An 18,166-nucleotide genomic window follows, 5' to 3' on the forward strand; every position below is an offset into this window, starting at 1 on the left:
TATTATCCACCACGGACGCCCGAACCAGTATAAAATCTTTGTGTCCTCTGCCTTCTTTTTATTTGTTTGTGCGATTGATAATTTGCGGAAAAAACCCCAAGGAAAACGCCTGATCAGCGAAAAAGACCGGAGGGCGAAACGAATCGGCCGAAGCATCGCTCGCCGAACGTTGAAACCGCAACAGCTTGTTTTCGGGGAACAACTAACCGAACACCGTTACACTCGATCAAGAGGAAAGCGCAAAGTGCACCTTACAACGCTGAACGAAACTGATCGAAAACGGAAGCCAAAAGCTGAAAAGTCAAAACCTATTTCGCTAATATATGCAAAGGGGCCGACATGTTCCGACCCAACGAAAAGCACGCGAAGTGACAATGCGAAAATAGCAAAAAGGAAATAAAACGCACCTTCATTGATTTCAAGTAAAAATACAAACCCATCACGATGCTACAAGTGAGAAGAGAAGAACAATGGCGTTACAGCCCAACTTACAGATAAATAACATCTTCGCCCCCATAATCACTCTCTCTCTCTAGGGAATGATCATACACGACCCTGAGAGGGGAAGGAGGCGAAATACAAACTAGACTGTAACGACGCTGAAAGATTAACTCCTGCCGTTCAGTCTTCTGATGGTTTCGCCAAAAACGAGCCATATCCTCCAATCGTCTTGTATGAACAAGGTCGTAGTCTTCTAAGATCCGCCCGGGGTGCGCTCGCATCCAGCCGGCGACCTTAAACACCTTATAGATGTGGCCATTTATCACCATTTCGCGATAAACAGGCCGAAATGGGCACTGTAACTTCGGCAAACCCTTCAACGCCACGAACTTCTCGTTGCTGTTTCGCCAATTTTTAACGGGAGGTCAAACGCAAACCTTTTGACCGCACCCCTGCCGGCAAAGCGCCAAAGAAAAGGGGGGGGGGAGAAGTTCAAAAAAGAGAAGAGAATACAGACGAAGATCAACCCCGATTTCAAACAGAAACAATTAAATAGGCGAAAGGGTAATACTTTGCCAGTGGAATAGAGATTATATTAAGTACAAGGTGAATGCGGCTTAAAGCCGAACAGACCAAAAGTCTATATACAAAAGACTTAGGCTAAAAGAAGGTCCGAAAGGACCAAAGGAAAAAATAAAATATAATAAAAAGACACGAGGGCGAAGGGCCTCACACCTCAGGGTGGTCTTGGCCTCCGTCGCCTTCGCTCTCGTGCCCCGGTGACCGTCCCGACGGTCCGGGACCCTTTTCGGAGTTGGCGGCAGCGGCTTCCTCGTTCATCGCGATCCTTTCAAGGTTCTCGCGGAGCCGAATCTTTGCACAATCCCGGCCGCCATCCTCCCAAAACCCCTTTCGAAAGGCCCTTAATGTAGCCCCGGAGCACTGCGTGTTGCTAGGCCATTCTTCCTTCACGAAATCGGGAAATCCCCGATGTGGTCGCAGCCGTGCGCGTGCAAGAGGCTGAGAACGAATCCCGCCGAAACACGAGCACAACAGTCCCTGTAGGCGCCTGCTACTTCGACAACCGAGCCGGCCGCCTCCTGCGTCCATTCGGAGAAGTCAAGTGCAGTCCCGCCTTCGCCCAGAGCACCTTCCGCCCGCGCCCCAAGGTCATTAAGGGCAGCCGAAGAGTGTAACAGGCCTCCTTGGCGGACTCTGTGGCTGGCACCATGGTTGCGGCCGTAGCTTCGGCCGACGCAAGACGGGCTTCGAGGGATTTAATCTTCTCCTCGGCCAAAGCAAGTTGTTGGTCTCGTTCGGCGTCCCGCTGGCGTGATGCTTCCAGGTTAGAGCGGAGAGACCTGTTTTCGGCATTCGCCTTCTTCAAAGTCTCCGCCACCACATGCCTTTCGTCTTCCTTGTGGTGAAATTCTTCTTCGGACTTGCGAAGGCGAAGGCGATACCCATCTAGTTGCTCTAAGGCGGACTTCTTGGCACTCAGATGCGCGGCAAGGCCTTGATAAAAAAAAACAACATACATTAAGTCAGAGAGCTAGCGAAAGAGCAAAATTCAGCACGCAAAGATGGGCCATACCCGCACAAATAGGCTCTCCACAGCCGCGCAGCTTTCACCGAACTCGTTCAGTTCGGTGAAAAGCCTAAGGCCTTTGGTCGGCGCAATGACCTGGCACACCCCGTCCATGAACGGAGTGATCTCCGGCCGCGTGGCGAAGTCGGTAGGGACGAAATGCGGGGCGGTAAGCGTCACGTCCGAAACGCTCGCTTCAACCGCCGGGGCCTTCCCCTCGTGTTGACGAATAGGTGAAGGAACCGCATCGACCCGTTCGTCTTCAGCAACGTTCGACCCAGCGGCTGGGGTTGAGGCACTCCCGCCCGTCGCCGCTTCGGCATTGCTAGCGGGTGACGGAGACATGCGCCTACCACGGAAAGTTGCGCGTCGCAACACCGACGAAGTAGGGGTCCCGTCGGACCCTTCACTATCCGAAAACCCATGGCCGACCTGCACAACCTTTCCTTTCTTATTTTTCCTTCTTACAGCCATCATCGGTTTCGCGGCTGTACTGGAGATCGCCAAGAGGGTGTTCGCTACGACGATGTCTTGAGGTCATGTAGGAGAAACATGGGAGCCTACCCTGGATTTCGCAGGGGTAGGGCTGGGGGTATAACCACGAGAGCCATCCTCCTCAGAACCGGCATCAGCATCCTCCTCATCCTCCTCCTCCCCATCGTTTTCGACGGCGGTCTTCACGCTACGGCGAGTTCGGACTTGGCTGCCTTTCGCGACCGCGCGCTTGCGCTTTTTCGAAGTGCCAGCCTCGTCATCGCCGGCCCGAGAGGGGTTCGATCGGCTCGGCAATTCGCCAGTATAGACACGATTCACTCGGCCGTCAGCTTGGCGTTGGAGCAAGCGGGCAAACTTGGCTGTGGTTAGAGCCTTGATCATCTTCGACGCCTCAATTTTAGCGTCTTCCAATGTCCGCACTGCGAAAATAGAGGAACACAACCGTTTAGCCTGAAAAGCGCTTTCATGAAGGAAGCACGCGGCCTAAGTCAAAAACAAAGAACCTTACTTTTGGCCCCGGTGGGGAGAACTAGGCGGGGAAGCCCAAGAACCTCTTTGCCCTCGTTCACGGAAACATCCCACACATGGGCGAGAGGGGAAATCCGAAGGAGGCAAAACTCCTCGCAAAGGTCCCGGGTGCTCAGCCGCCGGGCAACCTTGCGAAGGAGAATGAGCCGGGACTTGAGAGTCCCGTCGATCTGCATGTTCGGCTTCGCGTTGATGGAGACGGCAGAACGCTCAAAAAGCAGCCAGCTCGCTTGAGCTATGGCCCAGTTTTATTTAGGTGCAGGTTTGTATGTCGTAAATTTTATATGATTTATTTTTTTGTCATATGCATATATATGCATGTCTCGTTAGTTATGATTGCGCAGGAATAGAATGAGCAGTCCTCTGTTTCTCCGCATAATGAATGCGGTAGAGGATCACGATGACTATTTTGTGTAGAAAAGAAATGCAGCTAGTATAATTGGTTAAGTTGTCATCAAACTGCAGCAATGCGTCAGTTGGCTTATGGTATAGCAGCAGATGCTTTGGATGAATATCTTGGTGTTGCAGAAATTACCGCTATAGAGAGCCTGAGAAGGTTTGTGAAAGCAGTTGTTGAAGTTTTTGAACATGAGTACTTAAGATCACCCAATGAGAATGATACAACTCGATTACTTAAACTTGAGGAGAACAGAGGTTTCCCCAGCATGTTAGGCTCCATAGACTGCATGCATTGGAAATGGAAAAACTGCCATACGGAATATCATGGTATGTACCAAGGGCACGTGCATGAGCCTACAATAATTTTAGAAGCCGTTGCCTCAAAGGATTTCTGTATTTGGCACGCTTTTTTTTATGCCTGGGTCTCATAACGATATCAATGTACTTCATCGATGCCCGCTATTTGCAAAGATAGCTGAAGGCAAGGCTCCTGAAGTGAACTATAGTATAAATGGTCACGATTATACGATGGGATATTATCTTGCTGATGGCATATATCCTTCTTGGGCCACATTTGTGAAGACCATACCAGAACCACATGGCAACAAGAGGAAATATTTTGCCAAAGCACATGAAGCAGTAAGGAAGGATGTCGAACGAGCTTTTGGGGGTTCTACAAGCTCGCTTTGCCATTGTTCGAGGGCCAGCTCAATATTGGGATGAAAAGACACACGAAAGCTTGTTTTATCATGCATAACATGATTATTGAAGATGAGGGAGAAGTTGATTGGGAAGAACGGTTCCCAGAGGGGGGGGGGGAGAAAATGTCAGAGTGTCCCACGATGAAATACTTGATCTTGATGATTTTATCCAGATGCAAAAAAAAAGGACGACGAAACTCACTAGATGGGCTGCCGGCGACGCCCTGGACGGAGGGCTGGCAGTGACCTAGATGGGCTACCGGCGGCGCCCTGAACGGAGCTGGCGCGAGGAGGGGAAGAAAGGCGCGGCTCCTCCCGGCGAACGAAGGGACGGTGGTTGAGGGAAAGCGCGGGCGAGGAAAAAAATTGGCACGAGGGAAAGAAAAAACGGCGGCGCAGGCAAGAACAATCGCTTCGATTGGGAGCGCTTCTAGTTGTCCAATATTTAGTTCAGGTTGGTCCTGGTTTTGGAGGTAGGTAAATTTTGGGACCATACTTAGAAGTCTGTTGGAGGGCTGATTTTTACCAAATTCCTAAAATTTATGTTTTAGTAACATGTTTAGCCTTCTCTTGGAGGTTCCCTAAAATTTTTGTTTTAGTAACCTGTTTAGGTGCGCTAAATAAGCCATGGGATGGTCGATGAGTGGTTTGGATGCAGACTACTGCTCAACTTCCGATCCCTCAACCTCTCTCTCCACCAGCCGGCGGCGGCGGAGATTCGCCGGAGATCAGGCGGAGGCACTGCGGGCTGCTCCTCTCCCCGCCCCGCGCCGCCGTTTCCTCCTCGTCGGGCCACCGTCCGTCGCCGCCATCAGATCGTCGATCCCGTGCCACCACCAGGAGGCCGCGCGCCCGAGCAGGTGGATTCGGGGCCGCGCCCTCCTCTCCTCCGAGCTCACCGAGGTGCGCCTCCATCCTCCGATCTCACCGCCACGCTTCTACTTCTACCCCCCATTTTCCTTGTAGAGTAGAGTAGTAACTTGTTGGAATCAATTGGTGTATGATTTGCTCACAGTAAATGGTATGCGTAGTGTAGCGCTGTCAATTTACAACAATTGATTTATTATTCTGTCATGCAAATTGTACAGTGATTTCATTTCGTTTTACCTGAAATTAGTGCCACCGCCTGGTTCAACCGTTAGTTGGTGCTATTCTATATCACAACCGGTATGGATACTCGGCAATGTCACTGATTGCTGTCCATCTACTGGTAATTACCAAATGACAGAATATCAAAATGTAGTTGCACCAGACAGAGATAATAGTAATCTACCTCAATTCCAAACATACAACTAAGTATATGAAGAATTTGCTCACTGAATTAACTTTTAGATGATTATTTCTGCATCCGTCCTAAAATATAAGGAATTTTGGATGGATGGAACTCATCCTAGATTTGTAATACTAGGATATGTCCCATTCAACCAAAAATCCCTTATATTTTGTGACGGAGAGAGTAGTAGATTACTAGTAACATGTTGCACATGTAATTTGGTATGTAGGTGCAAAATCGGACAAATGGTTGTCTTTAGATCATATAAACAGTATACTTTAGTTAAAAGAAAAGGAATCAAATCAATACTTAAAAAAACAAATATGTACTAAATTTTCAGTGCACATTTCGAGCTATACTAACTAGTGCATGAAAGTAACATATTTGGGTACTTTATTTCCTTATTATGCTAGTTGTATTTCTTGATTTGGGTGATAATTAACAACAGCAAATAAAAAGTTCGTATCATCTGAATTATGCTGTTAGGAGGATTAAAAGATAATTAATATTTGGATTTCCTGATCAACAGTGAGGATGCATAGTCAAACTAACAGTGCATAGTATATAACTTTCTAACAAAATCTGAGCAAATCGATAACAGTGTTAGGAGAATTCAATAGATAGGGTTGCCCATTTTAAGATGGTGCCATACAGAAAATGAACACTCTTTGTGTGAAAAGGGTTCAGACAGTGAATTATTCGCCCAAATGGAGCGAATTTACAATTGTTTTAGATAATAGAAATAGTTTGTATACGAGCCACTACCTTTAATTGGGCACACGACCAGCATTGACACTGAAAACATATAAGCAACAGACAGACACAGCTATAGTTTTAATTTTTTTTTAGCAAAGATCAATCGTACTGATTGACCCAGCTTTATAAGAAACCCAAACAGGACCAGTCAAGAAAAAAACACCAAACAGAACAGAACCCATACAGTAAAAGAAAGGAAATCAACCTGCTAACATCTTTTTTTTTTGAAACGAACCGCACAAGACAGTGCGAGTTTCATGTATTGATAAAGCAGGAGAAAAATACAAGTTATAGTCCTGGAAGACTATAGCCCAGAAAGAAAAAAACAACCACACCACGCGCCTACAACCACAAACGCTGCAAGAGCAAAACAGGAAATCTTCGCGACGACGCCTCCAAGGAGGAAACGACACCAAGGATGCCACCGTCGCCCGTCCCGAGAGCCAGGAGAAGGTTTTCACCCGAAGAATGGGAGAGGCAAGAGTTACAGCAACACCCCAAGGAGAGAGCGGCGCCCACAGACGTTGTTGTTGCCGGCCCGAAGGCAGGGCTTTCGTCCGAATTTCGTCCCTTCCCAAAAAAACTCCTGCACGCTCCACCGCCACCACCGTCAAAAGCCTTCGACGCGTGGCCACCGCGCCGGCGCCATGCCGTCGGCAAACCGTCAAGGAGGAGCTCGACCCCCGACACGCTCCAACGACATCCACACAGTTGGGTTGGATGGGGAGAGGGTGAGATGTGGCCATCTTTGTCGGCAAAGGCGCCGTCGCAGGAGGACGAAGTTTGGGTTGGAGCCCGTCGAAGAACCGATGCTCCTCCTTGACAGTGCAATCCGTCGACTCCGCCACGATCCCGTTGCCCACGCCATCCTCGGGCTAGAGGACTGCTTCACCATCGCCTAGCCACCCTCCGCACCATGCCGATGACACCCTCCGTCACAGTGCTCCGCATCGGTTCACCGAGACATCCACCGTAGCACGGCGCTCTCGCTCCAGATCCGGCGGAGGGGACCGGATCTTGCAGAGAGAGAGAGGCCAGGTGCACACCACACAAGCCAAAGCCGCCGCCAGGGAGGACACCGTCACGTCGCCGCTGCAAAGAAATCCACTGGCGCGGCCTGGCAAGCGTGTTGAAGCTCTGGTCAGCCACCCTGGCTTGGGCTCCGCCGCCGCCGCCGCCACCACCAGTCGTCGCCATCACCACCTCTCGAACGCACCGCCGCCACCGCTCATCCTCGCCGCCAGGCGCCACCCCCCCAGATCCGGCCGGACGGCACGGATCTGGACGGAACGTCGCTGCCAACACCACCAGACGCCGCCACCACTACTCAGCCCCGCCACCAGCTGCCGCCCCACAAGATCCCGTCGGCATGGATCTGGACGGCCACCGCCACCACCGACGCCGACGCCGACGTTGCCGCTGCGTGGCCCTCCGCGTGGGCCACACGCCGTCGCCACTGCCTCCGCGCGGCCCTCGCGCCGCCACGCGTCCCAGCCCAGATCCGGCCCCCCGGATCCAGGCTCGCTGGCGCTGGATCCCGGCGTCGACGCTGGCGCCGTGCTCCCGTCGTCCGGTCTCGCGGTGCCCCAACCGCTGCACCAGGGCGAGGGAGAAGAGGAGCCTCGTAGCCGCCATCTTTGCAGCCGGCCGGCTTTGTCAGCGGCTACTCTGGCGGCGGTGAGGCGGGGAGAGAAGGGGCCGGGAGAGAAGGGGCGACGGCGTTTTCGCCGCCCGCGTCTTCCCTGGGGCGGAGCGACTGAGCGCGTTGTGGGGGCCACCTGCTAACATCTTAGCTAACAACCTGCTAACAGAGAGCACTATGACAGACAAAGCTATACTCCGTAGTTTACTTAGCAATACACTAAACACCACTACCTTCCTCCAGATAGACCAGTTAATGTTGTTTCCGGACATGACATCACATATTGATCATAGGCTGCAGTGTCATCACTGTGAACCTCAGTGGTGAAGAAACTTGGTGAGTAGTCTGACAATGTAAGAACCCTCTCGAGGTACTACACAACTTGTTGCATTCTTGGCCTCACATTGGGAGATGGATGCGAGCACAGTAACCCAATCTTTAGAACTAACTCTGCGTCCTCTGCTACACAATCCTCCAGTCTCAGGTCTATGGTGTCGGTGATCGAACCATTTTGCCATGTCTCGAGCACCCAGTCCACCAACACTATAGGGTCGTCACGAGCACTCCTTGTAATGCAAACACATCGGTTGCCTTGGTTGCCTTGCCCAGTCTTGATAGCTCAGGGGCAATATATCCCCATGTACCAGCGAAATGCGTAGTGTGCGCATCAGCTCCATGGTCATGCAACCTTGCAAGGCCAAAGTCACCAAGCCTCCCGTTCATGTCGGTATCAAGGAGCACGTTGCTCGTCTTGATATCACGGTGGATGACTACGTGCTCCCAGTCCTCATGTAGGTAAAAGAGGCCAGATGTGATACCTTTGATTATGCCAAGCCTCATAGCCCAACCTATAGTAGGTGTGTTATCCTGATCATGTAAGTACTTATCGAGGCTGCCATTGGGCATATAGTCGTAGACTAAGAGAAGCTCCTTTTTTATCGGCAGTAGCCTAACAATTGCACAAGGTTACGGTGGCGGACATGGCCAAGGATGGCAATCTCCGCCACAAACTCCTTCATTCCTTGCTTTGATTCCGGAGAAACGCTTTTTATAGCAACATTCTGCTTAGTAACAGCGAGCACCCCTTTGTAAACCCTCCCAAATCCTCCTCTGCCTAAAAAGCATCTTGTCCTCAAATCCACTAGTGGCTGTCACTAGATCTTTGTACCTGAAAGAGCGTGGCCCACATTTGGCCTCCCAATCTTCACATTTCCCAGCTTTCTTCTTGCGGCATAGCAAAACAACAATAACAGCAACAAGGACAGACATGGCAACCAGTACTGATAATATAACAATGGCTAATATGTTATGGTTAGGAAGTTGACAACGATCTTGCTCCTGTCTCTGATTGTTTGGAGGTTTAAGATTATCTTGCTTTGCAAAATCATGAGCCACTTCGAGAGGCAGTGCAGAGTGGTTAAGTGGCTGAGCTTCCCCATCTGTGGTGAAGCTCCAACCGAGAATGTAATGGCCGCTGTGTGTGGGGCCTGTTGCAGATGAAAACCCTATAGATGCTAATTGATTATCTTGCGATATCATGGAGATTAGACTGGACTCTGACAATGATATCAGTGGACGTCGAGGTTTATCCATCAAGTAAGGTGCTAAAGTGACATTTACCGTTTTTGCTTTGCTGTCATACTCCACCCATGCCTGTATTGGTACCTGATCAAAGTGTCAACTCCTTGAACAAATCATCAGGGGTGTAGTACTCTGCGGGTTGAGGCTGAAGGGAAATCAAGCTGCTGCTGTCTAACCCAACATGGTTGTTGTTGATGTCGAAGAATTCACTGTCTCTTTTGGTATCGAATTCGACAGCAAACAAGAAGTTTTCATCATCAAAGGGATCAAGTCCCATGTACATACCTTGCAAGTTGTTCTGTGATCCAATGTTTGTAGATATTACCAATGCAAACCCATTAGCACTCCTGTTGGCATAATCAGAGGAGATGACGAACACAAAACTTGTCGAGAAAGAAGGTATTTTTCCAGCTGACGAAGGGAAGCTCCGGGAAGCATGGCTACTTTTTTGGGGGATGTTGCCAAGGTTCAGGAGTCCCCTTGTGACTGAAGCTTCCCCGTTAAGACTAAGATCAGTATCTTTAAATCCATTGCAGATGAATTGGTCAGAATCAGCATCTAGCTTAGTGGCATGGAGGATGAGGAAAAGGAGAAAGAAGAAGGGCAGCAGAGAGGAAGGAAGCATGGCTAGTTGGCTCTCCTTCCTTCTGCAAGAGATGGGAGGGGATGAAAAAAGAAGAATGCAGTAAGTAGATGGATGCATCACAGGCTACACCGGGCAGCTTTTAGAGAGTTTATCAAACTTTTAAAACTTAGGACTTAGTTTAAAAACAGGAAAAATGGTGTATGCGTAGATTTTCTTTGAAAAGTCATACTTAAACTTATTCTAGGTGATGTAAAATTGTTGGTCAAATTTTTAAAGATTTGATAAAATCTTGTTGGAAGTCCTAACCATCGAATATGACGGGAGGGATAATCTTCTTTGGCTGGTGCATGAAAGCCTGCTACATTGTACAATTTTCGTCAATTGGTGGGATACACATAGTTAAGCATTCTTGGGACCGGCTGTGCAATAGTGATTGGCCAATTTATTTCTTGAGGGGATCAGGTTTATTTGTTCGTTGACTCCATTGACTCCAGTTTCTACGGTATTTTTCTCATGGGACATTTTGTACATATGTTATTATGTTTCTTTTCATCCTTCGAAAAATGACAGTTCACTACCTTACCTCAAGGTAGAATGTGACTAATTTGCTGTTGCCAAACAGTACATGTATTCATTCATATATGCATCTTGACTTTGGACCTTTTTTTTTCGTTTATATGGAACTGTAGAATGATCATGGTCTATCTTTATTGAACATGCCAGAAACAAGAGCTCTGTTAAGCATAAAACACGAGAAGAACATACTAGGTTATTATAATGATCATGGTCTCCTTTTATTTCAGTAATAATATACATAGGCAAAAAAACGCCGGTATTTGTTACCCCTCCCTCAGTAAGGAGACCAATATTCAGCAGTATCCAAAATAACAGGGCCCAAGGCAAATGATCAAAGGAAAGATACAAAAAAGATGGCACTCAGGCAATCTCTCCTAAGTCTTAACCAGTGTTCTGCAACCCTGCAGCAATGCCCTTCATGGTCAGGATGAGGGTGTCCTCCAGCCCTGGCGCGTACTCGCTACCCGGGTTCAGCTTCACAAGCTCCGCGGCCGGCTTGCTCCCATCCATCACCTCCTTGGACAGGTGAGGGCGCAGCGTGACGTGGTAATCCGGGTCGCGGATCCGTTTCAGCGTGTAGGCTTGGCAGACATTCAGGGTGGTTATGTAGGCGTCGCGGAGTCGGAGCCGCTGCTTCAGGTAGGGGTCACCTTCAAGAAGATCCCTATGGCCAGCAACCTGAAGTAAAAAAAAAAAAGCCAATCATTGTACTATCTTTTGTATGATAACAAGGAGTAATCAGGAGTTCAGAGTACTGTACAAGTTGGAATTGTACTGGTTGAAGTTTTTAGTGAACATACCTGAAGAAGCAGCTTTTGTGTCTCTACATAGTTGGCTCTCAGCTTCTCACCCAGTGGCTGTAGATCCTCAGAAACGAGGAGTTTGTCGTAAAGGGCAGCAATGCCAGGATTACCCTTGGCGAAAACCATCTCAATCAGGTCGAGAGTGACCCTGAAGAACGGCCACTCGTTGTACATCTCCTGGAGCATGTGGAGATTCCTGATGTCCTTCTGAAGGGCGTGCTTGAATGCAGCACCGAATCCAAGCCAGACGGGAAGGTGGAAGCGGGTCTGCGTCCATGCGAAGATCCATGGGATCGCACGGAGTGATTCAATGCCTCCACTCGGCTTCCTCTTGGATGGCCTGCTTCCTATGTTCATCCTTCCATACTCTGTCTCAGGTGTTGCCTGCCAACCACAAACAACACAAATTATAATTTTGAAAAAGTCTAATAAGTCTAATTCAATGGCTCCAAGGTTATCTTTAGTCTAGTTTACACTGTTCCATCACAAAAATAACAGTGGCACGGTATGCTACTCCTAAGTTGCATTAGTTCACTATCTTACAATTATTTCATCAAAGTATAAGATTGTCATGGTAAATCATTGCACAAAGCAAATAATTACTTTTAAGTTTAAGTTTTCACTTTTCAATCTATTTTAGAGGTTTTACTAGTCTGATGAAGAATTGAAGATGATAAATGGGAGAAAGGACTTACAAGGCGGAAATACTCCACAAAGCGTGGCTCTTGGAACACTACGGATCGATACTCCTTGGTTGCCACCACAGCCATCTCATCAAGAAGAGCTCGCCATTCTGGCTTCGGTGCACTGGGTGGATGCATGCCGTGCTCAAGTGTAGCAGCGGTGAAACGCTGCAGTGTCCTGAAACACAAGTGCTCCTCACCAAAGCTCTGCTCAATGACTTCACCCTGAACAGTGACACGGAGCGATCCGTTGATCGTGTCTGGAGGCTGAGACAAGATGGCAAGGTGAGTCGGCCCACCGCCCCTACCAACGGTTCCACCTCGTCCATGGAACATCGTCAACTTGACCCCGAAATCCTTCGCTACCTTGACGAGCTGCTCCTGAGCCTTGTACATCTGCCAAGCTGCCGAGAGACGGCCAGCATCCTTGCCTGAATCTGAATACCCAATCATGACCTCCTGCTTACCATTGATCCTCTGCCTGTACCAACTTATTGAGAAGAGCCTGGTCAATGCCGCAGGGGCAGACTCAAGATCAGCCAACTTCTCGAACAGGGGGACAACTCTAAGCGGTGTCTTGACATGGCACTCGCGTTGGAGGAGCTCAACAGCAAGGACATCCGAGGGGGCTGTTGCCATGGAAATAACATAGGCTCCAAAACTGTCAGCAGGGAGCTCGGCAATCACATGGAATGTGTCTAGAACATCAGCAACCTCATCTGTCCTGGGAAGGTCTGGGCCAAACAATGGTCGCTTCCCGTTGAGTTCGGACAACAGCCACTCTTGACGGCGTTCCTCGGACCACTCACGGTAAGATCCTATGCCCAGGTATGTCGTGATGGCATCAAGGACATCGGTGTGTCTGTCGGATTCTTGCCTAATGTCAAGCCTCACAAGGGAGAGTCCAAAGGTGGAAACTTGGCGCAAGAAATCAAGAAGGCTTCCATCAGCGATGGCACGGTCACCACAGGCGCACAGCGACCTGTAGCATAGCTCCAAGGGCTCCAATAGCTGAAACAGAAGATAAATATGTGTTAAAAAATCGTTGAACATATGTTATACATGGAAATTATTGATTTTTGCTGGGAATTTCTATACCTGCTCAACATTTGTCAGAGTTGCTTCCTCAGGGATGTCGCAATATCCGCTGGACAACAACTCCCGTGATCGTTCACGTGTATTGTAAAGCTTATCTCTCACATCACTCAGTATCACCCGGTATGGTTCATTCAGAGGAACCTTCTTCCAAAACTCTGCATCCAAGATTCAACAAAAAAACAACAATTAGAATCTTTTTTTTTTTCCAAAAATGGCCTCTTGTAGCAACCTACATCATTAGTTAAGCCCAAAATGCTGTAACTGTACCTATGTAATGCTTTGCGTCCTTCTTAGAAGAGCGGTGCAGATCATCAGCTCGTGAGCGTAGCTCCTCGTTACATCGCCACATAGATAACTGAAATCATTTAAAGCTTTATCAATATCCAACAATCATATGCATAATAATTACTGTACTTTAAAATAGTCAAATCAAATTGTACCTCAAACATGAGATCCTCAATTTGTGAGCAATACAAGTTTGCTGCCATCATTCTTGCAAGCAAGCAGACATCCCTTGTAACCTCTGGTGTGACTCTTGGATTTCCTGTAAAGGTCATTTGAAATTTAGAGTGCATACAGACATGGTATCTCCTAAGTGGTAGTAATTTAAAGACAACATCTAAAGAGGATTCATTGTGCTGTAATTATTTATAAGGCATAGTGCTAAGAACCAACAACAAAATAGATATGTTTCTCACCATCACGATCTCCTCCCATCCAAGACGAGAACTGAATAAGAGGAGCATTGTAAGGAACACGCTCGTCGATACCGATGTTCTTCAATGCAGTATCCACACGGCGCAAGAACTTTGGAACACCCTTCCATATTGTTTCATGGAAGTAGCTCATGCCAGCACGCATTTCATCTTGGGGAGTGGGCTGTGTTCTTCGGATCTCATCGGTTCTAAAGGCAGCTTGGATCTAAAATAATAGGATGTCAGGTGAAGCATAAGAATGGATTATGGATCTTTCTGACCTCATGCTGAAAATAATGCAAAGCATTTTGTAAATGAACATAATGTTTGCAACAAGTACCTCTCTCTGGAGAGCCTCATCAAGCTCTTGCTTGTCATCTGGAGTGATATCCTTTGAATAAAGCTGAACCAGACAGTTCCGAATCCTGAAATAAGAATGTTACAATCGAGATTAGAGACTAGAAACTACATCATGTGGTGTGAGCAAATCGCGCTGTTTCGCCGACTAACCTGGAGTGTTTCTGGAGCAGTGACCTCCTCACAGACTGTGTTGGATGTGCAGTCAAAACAAGGTCAACAGTCTGACTCTTGAGGGCATCAAAGACCTCAGCAGGGGATTTCTTCAGGTCAAAAACAAGCCTCTTGAGTGTTTCCTCAATGTCGGATTCAGTCATTGCCGAGTTTTCGTCAGCGAAATCACCCTTCTTGAGCTTGATCCTCCTCCTGTATGCGATCTGGACTTCTTCAGCCAAGTTGGCCAAGTTAAGCATGTGCGAAAAGGCTTTCGCAATAACAATCGAGTCGCCCGGATCCAAGCTTGTTATCATGTTGCCGAGTTCATCGAGCTTTTGCACGTCGTGCTTTGTTTCATACTCCGCGGCCACCTCATAGCATTCTTGAACCTATCATGTAGCACGCAAATTCAGTTTAAAGGTGGCAATCCCTTCTAATTAAATCGTAATAAACAACAATGAAAAGATGAACACGGAAAGAATCAAAATTATTTGTACATTTGCTAAAATTATTTGTATGGATTCAGGTTCAGTTTACAGGAAGGTATATAAAGGAAGAAGACTCTGCAATCAACTCTGTTTCCTGAGAAACAACACACCCATAACCCCATGCATACTTGAACAGTGTGTTTTTACTGAGAACCAAAATTAATTGATACGGTCAAACTCTGCAGGCTTCATTACTAGTATAGATCCTTGTCAGTAAAAAAAAAAACAGTTATTTTAATTGATTCAACAAGAGATCCCAAACAGATGAGGTAAAGTTTGACTGACACAATTTACAGATCAGCTATTATTAACCCCTAAGCTAACCACGAGTTTAGGAAAAAAAAAAGAAGGGGCCTAATCAAGAACAGAATCCACTGGTATGCTCAGTCTCAGTACCCAGAACACTAAATCAGCACACAAACAACTGAACAAATCAGAGAACACTAATTCACCTCCAAGATTCAAGCTTTACACTAAACCCATACTAATAATTAATAAAGCACAGAATTAACCATACACAAATTTACCCCCCACTAAAGATTAAAGAGTAGTAACAAATCCAAACCCAATCTGCACACTTAAAAGTAAAACCTACTGAACTAAAAATCCCAATCAAAACAATGCCACGTGTTGCCCTGGAACGAAAAGCTCAGCTGGATTCACATACTCACACTCATACATAGTATTGCTCCAATCCAAGATTGCAACCAAAAAAAGAAAAAAGAAAAAGAAAAAGAAGAAGAAGAAAAGGGTTGGATAAATTACGAGATCCTTGAGGTCGTCGCCGTGGAGGCCATGGAGGACGTCGAGGAATCGGTCGAGGAGGAGCGCGTCGTACTCGATGAGCTTGTCGTCCTCCGACAGCTTCGCCGGCACCAGCTGCCGCAGCTGCGCGTCGATCGACGACAGCCGCTCCACCTTCCCCACGCCGCCGCCGCCGCCCGCCGCCGACATCGCCGACATCGCCAACAACAACAAGAAGAAGAGGAAGACGATTGCTGCTGCGAACTTGGTGAATCCGCTATCCGGGGTAGTAGTAGAATTTATAGGTAGAAAGAGGTTGGCCCGGGTTGATTGGTTTCCGCCCCGGAGGCGACAAGAAAATCTTTATTTGCAGAATATTACTTAGCACGACTCCTACTCTACTGGAGTAGTAGTGCTAGTAATTAGTATAGGAAAAGATGATTCTTTATTTTATTTTATTTTTTTTTTGCCTCCAAGACCGAGACGGATGAGGAATGAATTGCGGTGGGCGTCGCGAGGGGGAGGCGAGAAAGTTCGCGAAACTATTGGAGTCCTTTCCGGATTAGTAGTTTATTTGGTTTAGCGATAATAACAATAATCGTAATCGAAATGGGAATATAATCTCCAGGTCAGGGATTACGATTCCGACTGGCCCTTCCGTCCCAGGCATTGGCGGAATTCGAAATTTCACCAAATTCGGTGAAAAACTGGTAAATTCTGAACAAATTTCATAAATCAAAATTTGAATATAAATTCCCTGAGTTTGCTGATAAGTTCTCGAAAACCGGTCGGTTTTGGTGAAATTCCGATCGAAATCGATCAGTAATTTGTTTTCCTTTCTTTAATTCTTTATTCTTTTATTTCCAGATGTAAGTTTAAGTAAATACACACAATACATATTTTTTTAAAAAAATTATAACCTAATAAGTTCTATAAATATCATAGTATTTATAAGATTTTATTTGATTTTTTTTCTTTTTTTATCAAGTCAAATTTGAATTTGAATGAAACTTCTCGAAATCTCAGATGGTTTCTACTTTCGAGCCTCGTCGAAACGTCGAAATTTCGCGAAATCCGATCGGATTTCATCAGAATCGTAAACCCTGGCTCAGCTCATGGAGGTGGAGCTTAGCAAAATACTCAATCCGTCCCGTATTAAACGCAGTCATGAATTTTTGTATCAAACTTTGATTGTCCATCTTATTAAAAATTATTGGTATTTTTATTATAAAACAGGAATACTACATTTTACGCGACTTATGTATTTTAAATTTTTGAAAAAAAAATAAGATGGACACTTAAAGTTAGACATGAAAACTCATGGTTGTGTTTAAAATGGGACAAATGGAGTAGTACTTTTAACTTCATCTAAAAAGGGAGAAAAATGGCTGAAGTATTTTCATAAAATAAATTAAAGAGGCTTTAGATCTACTAACTATTAAATTTAAAGTTGGAGCTTAGACAAACAATTTTAATTTCATCTAAAATAGGAGCAAAGATGGTTAAAGTGTTCTTATAAAAGAGATGAAGCTAGGTTTTAGTCGTTTCATAACTTTACTTCAGACCGAACTATTAAATTTTGAAGTTGGAGCACTACTAAGCTATCAAGCAAGTCACGAGACATGATATTGTTGATGTAAAAACACGAGGCCTGGGAGATCTGCTTAACTCCAGTGAAGGTCCAAAAGCTTGCCTTTAGGTGTATGAGCGTGCCAGTTGATTTGATCCTACAATCAACAAGAAACAAAGACAAGAAACCGCGGTTAAATCCATAAACGATAGCCGATCGGCTAATTGTCGATGACATATCATTTATCTTTGAGCCGATATCATATGTGCATCGATCGGCAGTCATGAATAAATAAGAAAAAACTAAATCTATTCGATCGGCTGTAGATATTATCAGTATATAATCCTTATGTCGATATATACTTAAATCAAGTGATTGGGATAGATAGGTCGCCATGTCGAGACAGTATAAATCACTTAGATCGAAATATATATTAACAACGAGGCTATATATGTTCATAGCATAGCCGATCAGATAGATCTAGCATATATCGGCTAATACTCCGATACCACTCTATATTAAGATATCAAAGCAAGTAGAATATACCAAACGAAAGCCTAATATATTTAAATGCAACAAGATCTTAACATAAAGGGCAGATTTAACATATCAATCAAGCATATAGGGTAAATATAGTTAAATCAGATAAGATCGGCTGAAACCCCGATGCTACTCTAATCGGCAACCAAAGACAGGCGAAAAGATTGAGATTCTAATCATGACTCACAAGATCAAACTTAACTGATGCAGCTATAAATATGAAAAGAAAGACAATATCTAGACAATCAAGCCGTTGGATGTTTCATAGAGTGGTGGATATCCTATATAATCTAAGTCAATATCGGTGCTTAACCTAATCGGCTGCCTTCTAGTAATAGACGTTAGCCGATTGAAGGTTAGATAGCAATATTGCTAGAGATTATATAAGATATATGATAACTCGACGAATTACATAAACAAGATTAGAGTATCATGAAGATGAAAGCACTAATCCCGAGAACGCAAG

General features: G+C 46.2%; 2 protein-coding genes and 1 pseudogene across 2 annotated transcripts; 2 read left to right on the plus strand and 1 right to left on the minus strand.

The window, feature by feature from the left end:
• Positions 1-11,716, plus strand: part of LOC136351795 (uncharacterized) — a 72,396-nt pseudogene extending 60,680 nt beyond the window's left edge.
• Positions 6,829-10,325, plus strand: LOC9267594 (uncharacterized). The gene is made up of 3 exons (XM_066304251.1): positions 6,829-6,912; positions 7,061-9,419; positions 9,525-10,325. Exons 1-2 carry the CDS (start codon positions 6,829-6,831, stop codon positions 7,964-7,966), a joined length of 990 nt encoding a protein of 329 aa, XP_066160348.1. The 3' UTR covers positions 7,967-9,419; positions 9,525-10,325.
• LOC4346699 (phosphoenolpyruvate carboxylase 2) lies at positions 10,744-15,985 on the minus strand. The gene is made up of 10 exons (XM_015756512.2): positions 15,612-15,985; positions 14,356-14,747; positions 14,186-14,270; positions 13,849-14,071; positions 13,591-13,694; positions 13,418-13,505; positions 13,151-13,305; positions 12,065-13,063; positions 11,367-11,753; positions 10,744-11,244 (listed from the first exon to the last, which is right to left on the minus strand). The coding sequence occupies exons 1-10, from the start codon at positions 15,807-15,809 to the stop codon at positions 10,948-10,950; spliced, it is 2,928 nt and encodes a 975-aa protein (XP_015611998.1). The 5' UTR covers positions 15,810-15,985; the 3' UTR covers positions 10,744-10,947.
• Positions 15,986-18,166: the final 2,181 nt, after the last annotated feature.

Source organism: Oryza sativa, chromosome 9 (assembly GCF_034140825.1).
Source record: "Oryza sativa Japonica Group chromosome 9, ASM3414082v1".
In the NCBI taxonomy this organism is placed as follows: domain Eukaryota; kingdom Viridiplantae; phylum Streptophyta; class Magnoliopsida; order Poales; family Poaceae; genus Oryza; species Oryza sativa.